Below are 10269 nucleotides of genomic sequence, written 5' to 3'. Positions count from 1 at the left end.
TCTATCTATCTATCTATCTATCTATCTTTCCTCTTGTAAATTTCATTTCCTTTGGAGTAGACGTCCTTCCGTGGTTTCATTCCTAATTCCAAGCTGTAACCAGAAGCTTTGCACCACTTTGTTGAACATCTATCTTTATTTATCTTAGTATCTCCAAGGATCCCGTTTTTCTCCTTCTGATTACTTCTAATTTGGGCATCAGCACTCCAGCCCCCAAGTGAACGACCTGCCAGTTCGCACTAATCCTGTCAAGCGCCGGGGAGAACAGGAGATTCAGGCAGTTCAACTGAGCATATTTATTGCAAGGTTAGCACTCTATAAGAATCTGACCAACTAGCGTGGTCAAGGGAAATGAGCAGGAGATAAGAGAGGCATTTATGAGCCCACAGGGATTCATGACTGATGACGCATTTGACCCCTCGCTCGGGCTCAGCCTGGTCACCTCCTACAAATCCTTAATGTCTTTATTTCTCATGTCACCTGGTTTATACGCAGGAAGGACTGATTGGAGATGGATGGAAGAACTGACTGTCAGAATTCCACTCCCAAAGAGACCGGAAATTTGGCATTATTCTCCGGACTTTAATGTTACTTTTACGCAGTTTTTTTTTAAAAAATATGTTTTAAGAAAGATCAATCTGCTTTCCCCACTTGTTTGAGTACTCAACCGGTTATGCAAATACATTTAAAAACCCACATCCATTAAAATAGAACACTCTTAAAGCCACTGAACAGCAAATTAAAATAATTTGTCAGCAAAAATCCCTTTTAAAAACACAACATAAATCAACAGATAATAGCAAAAGTTTTTTTAAAAAAGAAAACTCCGAAGGACTTCAGAGACAGCTCTTTAGTTCAAACCTTTCTGTTGACTTAGCTCATTAATTGTCTGCATTTTAATGTGTATTCCATTTGCATCCTATCTTTGATAGATAAATGATAGATAGATAGATAGATATATAAAGAAAAAAATATAGATAGATAAATAAAGAAAAAGAGAATGATAGATAGATGATAAAGAAAAAAGAGAGAATGATAGATGATAGATATATAAAGAAAAAAGAAAGAGAACGATAGATAGAGAGAGAGAGAGTAGATAGATGATAGATGATAGATGAAGGAAAAGAGAGAATGATAGATAGACAAAGAAAAAGAGAGAGAATGATAGATAGCTAAACAGAGAGTAGATAGGTAGATGACAGATACATAAAGAAAAAAAAAGAGGGAGAAGATAGATAGATTCTTGGTTCCTGACCTTGCTTAGAATGGAAGGTTAGCAGCTTTTTGGAACAGGTGTAAGTTGTATATTTGAGACACGTTCAGAAGTGATTCGGGATATGTATTTCTGGGTGAGGTTGAGTTCTTGGGAGAGAGGGATCCTCCTGGCACTGTCGGTTCCTCGTCCAACTCTTTTTCCTTCAGTGTGGACTCTTTCAAGTTTCTTTGAGATCCTGAGAGGTCCTTGGTGCTCTCCGAGCTTGCTTGTTTTCTTGCAGACATTTCATGACCCAAACTAGGTAACCTCAACAGTGCTAGAAGGGAGGGGGAGGAGGAGGAGGAGGATGTGGTCCTTAGTGCTCTCCAAGCTTGCTTGTTTTCTTGAAGACGTTTCTTGACCCAAACTAGGTAACTTCAACAGTGCTAGAAGGGAGGGGGAGGAGGAGGAGGAGGAGGAGGATATGGTCCTTAGTGCTCTCCGAGCTTGCTTGTTTTCTTGAAGATCTTTCTTGACCCAAACTAGATAACATCAACAGTGCTAGAAGGGAGGAGGAGGAGGAGGAGGAGGAGGATGTGGTCCTTGGTGCTCTCCGAGCTTGCTTGTTTTCTTGAAGACGTTTCTTGACCCAAACTAGGTAACCTCAACAGTGCTAGAAGGGAGGGGGAGGAGGAGGAGGAGGAGGAGGAGGATATGGTCCTTAGTGCTCTCCGAGCTTGCTTGTTTTCTTGAAGATCTTTCTTGACCCAAACTAGATAACATCAACAGTGCTAGAAGGGAGGAGGAAGAGGAGGAGGAGGATGTGGTCCTTGGTGCTCTCCAAGCTTGCTTGTTTTCTTGAAGACATTTCTTGACCCAAACTAGGTAACCTCAACAGTGCTAGAAGGGAGGGGGAGGAGGATGAGGATGATGAGGATGTGGTCCTTGGTGCTCTCCGAGCTTGCTTGTTTTCTTGAAGACGTTTCTTGACCCAAACTAGATAACATCCTCAGTGCTGATGGGGTTACTTAGCTTGGGTAATGAAATGTCTGCAAGAAAACAAGCGAGCTCGGAGAGCACCAAGGACCCCTCATTTCATCCCTGAGCTACAAATTATTCTCCAATATTGGTCTTTAAGACCCTTCCCGAGACCCCCTTTCACTTTCTTCCGAAACATTCCTGCTTAAAAAGGGAGAGTTGATCCTTGCAACGCTGATTAATTCTTCAAGTGGCAGCTTTATGAAGTGTTATTTATTTGTCACAAACTGTGATGATGTACATTTTATTAACTTCCATAAATCCCCTGAATGTGATTAATGCATATTTTGTTCTTGGTTTTAGATTTTGAATGGGGGGGGGGAGAGAGAGAGGGAGAAAGGGAGAGGGAGAGAGACAGAGAGAGAGAGAGAGAGAGAGAGAGAGAGAGAGGGAGAGGGAGAGAAAGACAGACAGAGAGACAGAGACAGAGACACAGAGAGAGACAGAGAGAGAGAGAGTGCACATGTTACCCAAATTTGATTGTTACAAGGAACTATAGTTAGTTTGAAACTTTTAAAAAAGAGAACTTTTTGTGAGTGTAATAACAGAGTTGAAAGAAAGGGGGAACCCATTAACCTATCTTACAGTAATTCATTTTAAAATTATGCAAAGAGATAACAGATTTGGGCTCCCATGCCAGGTGATTATGACTTCTAAACCATGAATAATGGCCAAAGCGCAGCTTATTCAATATATCATGGTTAAGCAAATCACAGCTTATCTGTGATTTATCAAACCACTTTCCTCGAATTCCCGTTACATCTTAATTTAAATTCTGTAGGAATCTGAATTTTTGCACATTAGTCTGTAAACCCAGAGAAGATTGTTCCAAACGTTTCGGAGGATATACCGTATATGCCGGCGTACAAGGCGACCCGGCGTATAAGATGACCCCCGTCTTTGTCGCCGAGTCGCATTCCCAGTATTTCCGGCGTATAACACGATTCGGCGTATAAGACGACCCCCGTCTTTGGCGCCAATTTTAACGCTTGCGGAAGTCGCCTTATACGCCAGCATTTACAGTACCCGTGAATTGCGGTACTGAAGGTCAAACAGTAGCTGGGGGCTACCGAGACGGGCAACATTAGCTGCTAAGTGCAAACAGATTCTTTTGAAAAGCATTTCCCTCCACGTCTTCAAATGCAATTTCAGAACAATAAGGTGAGGTTAAAAAAAAAACAAAAACCCACAGATCATCCGGTGAGGAAGTCCACCAATTAAAATTCTGTGCCAGTTATTAGACTCTGTGGGAAGTCCCGTGTGCATTGAATCAAGATGAGATGAACAGTTTTCCTAATAGGCAGTGGCAAAGCTGGCCCTGTTTGTTCACAGTGGCAGCCTTTCATGTAAAAGCTTGGATTAGGATGTAGAATTCCTCGTTCGGTGTTGAAAATCATTTTAATTATGAAGGGCTGTCTTTTTTTTTTTTCATCCACCCCCCTCTTCTCAATCAGCCACCCTGGACTGTTGAGACTCTGAAAAGAGTTCAGAAAAGAGCAACAAAGATGATTAGTGGACTGGAAGCTACAACATATGAAGAACGGTGGCTGGAATTGGGTATGTCTACTTCAGGGGTCCCCAATTCCCGGACTGCAGCCCATTGGGACCCGGGCCGCCAAAGTGACAGGCAAGCACATGAAGCTTCATTTGTGCATGCCTGGGATTTAGGTTGCACATGTGAAACCATTCTCTCCCCTCACCTCCCACCGCTGAAATTGCCGAAGCTGCCATCACTGGTCCACAGAACCAAAAAGGTTGGGGACCCCTGATTCTATTTTATTTATTTCTATTTATTTATTTCTAAAATTTATATGCCGCCCAATCCCAAGGGACTCAGGGCGGCGTATCCTTAATGAAAAAGATGAGAGGGGACATGGTAGCAGTGTTCCAATATCTCAGGGGCTGCCCCAAAGAAGAGGAAGTCAAGCTATTATCCAAAGCAGCCGAAGGCAGGACAAGGAGCAACAGATGGAAACTAATCAAGGAGAGAAGCAACTTAGAACTAAGAAGAAATTTCCTGACAGTGAGAACAATTAATTAGTGGAATAAGCTGTGAATGCTCCAACACTGGAGGTTTTTAAGAAGAGATTGGACAGCCATTTGTCTGAAATGATATAAGGTTTCCTGCTTGAGCAGGGGGTTGGACTAGATGACCTCCAAGGTACCTTCCAACTCTGATATTCGGTTAGTCTGACTGAGGCGAGAGACTTCCACAGGCGTTTACACAGCTAAAGCTGGGGTGGTTTAAATGGACACATGTGAAGTCAGCTGGCACTGTGCATTTTACTGGGAGAGGGAACCAGGCTTTGCTCACAAACAAGGATGAGATTTTTTTGGGGTTGTTGTTTCATGCAGCTTTATCCTAACAACTCACAGCATTTGCCCAATTAACCCACTGTTAAATGAGGAAATTTATGCCCTGCATTAAGCCACAGTGTGATTGGCATGGTTAAGATTCCTTGGGAAATGTAAACCCAACCCAATTTGCTGTAGCCCTGTAGCCATCAGGGCTACAGCAAATAGTATCTTTAGAAGGGGTGAATCCAGTTCTTTGACTGAAAGTCTGTAGCCTCTGTTTCTTATTCGGAATGACTCATAAAGATGGCCGTGGGTGCTTTGAAATAGGTTAATAACCCAGAAAAAAGTCCTTGATCTCCAAAAAGAAATTAAGGAACGCTAATTCTTGCTTCCCGTATATGTAACACAGCATCACCCACTGTGCATTGTGACTTCACCCAATGAAATATTTTCTGCAAAATGTTAGGGCTCCTGTCCATCAACAGGTTGCCCACCCCTGTCTTGAAGGAGACAGACATTGTAAAGTTGCTCCATCACTTTATGGGTAGTTTACAGACAGAGACGGCATCGCCTTAACCTCAGCTAATCTAATTCAGTGAATCCAATCTTACGTGAACAGTATTTATGATGTTTCTATCTCCCAATTCTATCTATTCTGTAACACACATGCTGCTTTGGCTAGAGCAGCCTCTTGATTTATAGCATGGACTCTTTATTGCTAAGGCTGGCTGAAAAATTCCTTGAGATCCTCTGGAACCTGAGAAGAAAGAAAAGAAAAATTAGGAAGGAAGGAAAAGAGTCACCAGGAATATTATGATCAGGGGACCTTTTCGTAGAACATTCCTTACACAGCTGAAAGGACTTTGTTTGCACCTCCCGTGGATGATGAATATCTCCTGGCCAGAGCATGTATTAGCTATGAGAAATGTATGTTAGAATGTTTGGCATTTGAAGGGTTAAGCGCTGTTGCCTTAAAAGATGGCTTATGGGTAATGTAGTTTTAGCTGTTCAGTGAATCCTATGTTAACAAGTCAGTGGGAGGGGCTACTAAGTTCATCACAGGATATCCTGGCTACGTGCCAGCTTGGAAAAGAAGCCTTTGTGAAGAAAGACACGAGGTGATATGTCCCATAAGAACCATGGGGTGAGCTCACCATCAACCTTTCACCCAAAAGAATAGAGAAGGTCATGATATTTTCATCAGAAGAGCTCTTCTTGACTGTAAGTTATTGTTTGAGATTCCTGACGAATAAATGATCTAATATTATCACATTCTTTGGCATTTATCTGATTGAGAAAAACAGGATTAAAGCAGAAATCTTGTTTGGACCAAGACAACCTGGAAGATCCTTCTTTGGTCTGAACCACACTTCCTACTTGATATGATATGACATCATAGCAGTCTTCCAATACTTGAAGGGCTATCACAAAGAAGAGTGGGACAATTTATTCTCCAAAGCACCAGAGGCCAGGACAAGAAGCAATGTGTGAAAGTTTGCTAAAGGGAGACCCAACCTAGAACTAAAGAGAAATTTCCTGACAGTGAGAACTATTTTCAGTAGAAGGGCTTGCTTCCAGAAGTTATGGGTGCTCCATCACCAGAGGTTTTCAAGAAGAGATTGGACAGCCATTTGTCTGAAATGGTATGGGGTTTCCTGCTTGCGTTGGGGGGTTGACTAGAAGATCTGCAAGACCATTCAACTCTGCTATTCTGTATTCTGCTTGTCCCAAACGAGAATGATGACCACCTACCATTTGGGAAGGGTAGAAATGGATTGTTTCATTCTCAGCTCATCCCTTCTCTGTTGTGGAGGTGACCTCTATCCAACCTTGGGCTGGTTAACATCGCTTGGTCTATTCACTTCTTGAGTAGGTTTCATGTCTACTGAAATGGCTTTTCAAATTTCCATCCTTTCCTCCACTTTGGCCCCATCGATGGCCAAATGTCCTGTCCAGACCAAGGTTAACATCATCTAGAAACCTGGGACGCAGATCATCTTCTTAACAGTCAAGGGGTTTAGCCATGGGACACAGATGAAGTGTGGAATAATCCTTGATTCATGTTGGGGGAAATATCATATCCTTTTGCTCATTGGATCTGAAATCTAATGCCCTGTGTGTACAGTATTTGGTTAAGGGTAACTGTGAGAATATTCTTACATGCTTAGTCATGAGGATCATTCCCTCTAAATCCATGCTACGTGGGACAATTATGGGATTTTTTACCTTGTCTTCATGTTTCAGGAAGAGTTCATATATGTTACAGGCTTTGGTGATCAAGTCATCTGCATCAAGATCTACAATGCTGTGGCAGAGCTGGTTGGAGAAGACAGGGGACAACATCAGCTATTTCACACTGCAGTTCATGGTTCAAATTCAATATAGATCAATATATGATTGATGGACAAGAACGGTGCTGATGGAGTTGGTAATTACTGATTGTATCCAAGTGGTCCTCAACTTACAACCACTCATTTAGTGATCATTCAAATGGCTACGGAATAAAGTGATTTAGGACCCATCCTCACACGTACAGCTATTACTGTCAACGCTGCAAATATTGTATATTCTTGCTTTTGACAATATGTAGAATTGTCTGGTAATTATGGGATTAATACGGAGCAGAAGGGGGGTTGGGGGTAAAGCCCGGGAAAGAAAAAGGAAGAAAACATTTGACCTTCACACTAATTGGATAACGTGAGATATGATGGTTAATTTAGGGAGGGAACATGCTGATAATTTAACTGCTCAGAGGAAGAGAACTTAGATCCTAGCATCCCTCCGTTGTGCCTGTGCTGACATTTTGTAACAATAAAAGACTTTTAGGAAAATAAATGCCTGGAAGTTCTTTGGAATGTTTCATTAGCTGGAACCACAACAATTACACCTACAAAATCTTGCAGATTCTTTTTTCAACAACTTTTGAAAAGACCAATTTTTGTAAACTACAACATGAGTCTTGGAATGAGTCTGTGCATTGTATTTTTGACAAGCTAAACTCTAGAAATTTACTGGGTGTAGCGTGTCGTTTTTACTTTATTGCAGCCTTCATAATTCCCTACAATCCACACTTTTCATAAGTGGCTTTCAGTGTGGCAATTCAGGGCTATTCACCCTGCGTTTGAATGTTTCTCTCCCTTATTCATCTGACTTACCATTAAAATGTCATCTCCCTCCAGATCTTCTCTGAGGATCTGGTCCCTCACCATCTGCAGCATTGTGTAAGCAACAATCACCTGGAAGTTTCTACAGGGATGTCCTGTCAGAAACACCTTGAAGTTCAACACAAATTAGAATTAGTAGACAACGTTGGCGGATTCCTTCTGTGATCCAGGATTATCACCTATGCCTCTTTCTATCCCCGCAATCCATTTTAGACTGTGATAAACTGTTGGTGAAGTATTTAGGAACTTGACCTCTGAAGGAGGAGGAAAAAGTGGTGGTGGTGGTGGTGGTGGTGGTGATGGTGGTGGTGGTGGTGGAGGAGGAGGAGGAGGATGGGGATGGAGTCCTTGGTGCTCTCTGAGCTTGGTGATTTTTTTGCAAATGTTTCATGACCCAAACTAGGAAACACCATCAGTGCTAGAAGGGACTGGGGGAGGAGGAGGAAGAGGCAGAGACAGAGAAAGAGGGAGGGAAGGAAAGAGAGAGGGAGAGAAAGGAGAGCGAGAAAGAGAAAGAGACAGAGAAAAAGAAGATCATCTCACTGGCATTTCTCTCAGTGCAGCAACTACAAAAAAATAGAGCTGTTGCATCTGCTGCCATGATAACTGCCAGCAAACTCCTGGCATTTGACTACCTTCCTGGCAAGAAGAACAAGCATGCTGATGCTCAACCTTTGCAAATATTAAATGAAATAAGAAAAGGTAAATATGGTGACAGATGGAACCAGAGTGGGAACTGTAGGTTGGTTTGGTTAGAAATCTTGCTACGGTCACTGTCCCAGTTCTTGTTGAGGACCCCCTCGATAGCCAAAAGAAAAAAAAAAAAAAAGAGAGAGAGAGAGAGAGAGAATGAAAGAAAGAAAGAAGAAAGAAAGAAAGAAAGAAAGGAAGGAAGGAAGAAGGAAAGAAGGAAAGAAAGAAGAAAGGAAAGAAAGAAAGAAAGAAAGAAAGAAAGAAAGAAAGAAAGAAAGAAAGAAAAAAAAGGAAGGAAAGAAAAAGAAAGAAAAAGAAAGGAAGGAAGGAAGGAAGGAAGGAAGAAAAAAGGAAGGGAGGGAGGGAGAGAAAGAGAAAGGAAAAAGGAAGGGAGGGAGGAACCGAATTAGCTGCTCTCAGGTGCTGAAATGGCATTAGGCAGGCACTGATGTCAACATCTGGAAACTGCTTGGTGCCTTCATATTTGTCCAGAGAATCAATGAAACACTTGACAGAGATTCTGTCAATAAAATTTGATTTGGGCTCTGCAGCGAGTGGGTGTGTTGTTTTTCCTCCCCTAAATCAGACAGGCTTTTTAGCGTAAGAATGAGTGCGAGGGATTGCTGTTGTTGTTTTAAGTGAACAACAGTTCTGAAGTGAGATGCTTATTGGTCTTTCGAGTGACACTGGAAAGCACTCTAAATCCAGCTAGGTGGCAAGATACAAAACATTATCGGTCTTCTGAGAATGTGCACCCAGTCCAAGAGGCCAGACTTGAACAGGAATAGAGTGATTCCCCAGAATTCAGTTGCCTTGTGAAGGAACGCAAAGGCGGTTTAGGATCTTCTGAAATGCTGGCTTTTATTCATAAAAATATCAGCTGGGCATGAAAAAGAGCCTCACAGCAGGAAATCTCAAAAAAAAAAAAATAATAATGACCCTCATTAGGTTTCTAGGAAGAAACAATCCAATCCTTGGATGTGTTTCCTGGTCCTGCTCCAAAATGTTGTGCTTTGACCCCAGCAGCTGGAGTGATCTCATCGCTGGCACTGAAATGCCAAGATCTCTGAACTGCTTTCCTTTTGGAGATCTCCTCTCTTTTGAGGAGAGTTGGACAGAAGTGGCCTTTTGAAGTTCTCCCAGATGTTTCTGGGCAGAAGACGGGGGGGGGGGCAACGGTTTCTGCAAATCAGTTTAGGGAAACAAATCCGTTTTGGGGTGTGTGCTGACTCAGCGGTTTAAAGACACCGAGCTTGTCAGCTGGAAAGTTGACAGCTTGGGTTTGAGACCCACGTGATGGGGTGAACTCCGGTTCCTTGCTCCAGCTCCTGCTCAGCTAGGAGTTTGAAAGCAGGCAAATGTGAGTAGATAAATAGGTACCACTTTGGTGGGAAAGTAACAGCGTTCTGTGCATCTTTGGTGTATAGCCGTGCTGACCGTGGAAAAGGTCTTCGGATAACATTGTCTGTCTCGGCCGAGAAGTGGAGATGAACATCGCACCTTAGAATGGGACATGACTAGAAAGGAAAAATCCTCCCACCAATTCTCAAAGGCAGAATTGCTTGCTTGGGGGTGACAATAACCCCTCTCCTGAACTCTTTCGGGAGAAGGTTCAGAACTAGTGGCTCTATCCATATGTGGTGTTAAAAATCTTGAATGAGGCCCCAGGTCTTTTGCAATTTGTTTTTTTTAAAGTTGTTGTTGTTGTTGTTGTTAATTGCGAAGTCGTGTCCGACCCATCGCGACCCCATGGACAACGTTCCTCCAGGTCTTCCTGTCCTCTACCATCTTCTGGAGTCCATTGAAGCTCACGCCTCCTGCTTCAGGGACTCCATCCAGTCACCTCCTTCTCTGTCGTCCCCTTCTTCTCTTGCCCTCCAT

General features: G+C 42.6%; 1 protein-coding gene across 1 annotated transcript in view; it reads right to left on the bottom strand.

Moving 5' to 3' along the window:
• Positions 1 to 5068: 5068 nt before the first annotated feature.
• TBC1D21 (TBC1 domain family member 21) overlaps positions 5069 to 10269 on the bottom strand; it is a 22331-nt gene continuing 17130 nt past the window's right edge. The window contains exons 9-11 of the mRNA XM_039337498.1: positions 7687 to 7803; positions 6758 to 6847; positions 5069 to 5288 (exon numbers count right to left, since the gene is read on the bottom strand). Of these exons, the coding sequence (XP_039193432.1) occupies positions 5250 to 5288; positions 6758 to 6847; positions 7687 to 7803 (246 nt within the window). The 3' untranslated portion in view covers positions 5069 to 5249. The remainder of the gene's footprint in view (positions 5289 to 6757; positions 6848 to 7686; positions 7804 to 10269) is intronic.

Source organism: Crotalus tigris, unplaced genomic scaffold (genome assembly GCF_016545835.1).
Source record: "Crotalus tigris isolate CLP2741 ecotype Arizona unplaced genomic scaffold, ASM1654583v1 scf7180000017683.1919423, whole genome shotgun sequence".
NCBI classification, from domain to species: domain Eukaryota; kingdom Metazoa; phylum Chordata; class Lepidosauria; order Squamata; family Viperidae; genus Crotalus; species Crotalus tigris.
This window is presented reverse-complemented; position numbering and strand designations above follow the sequence as displayed.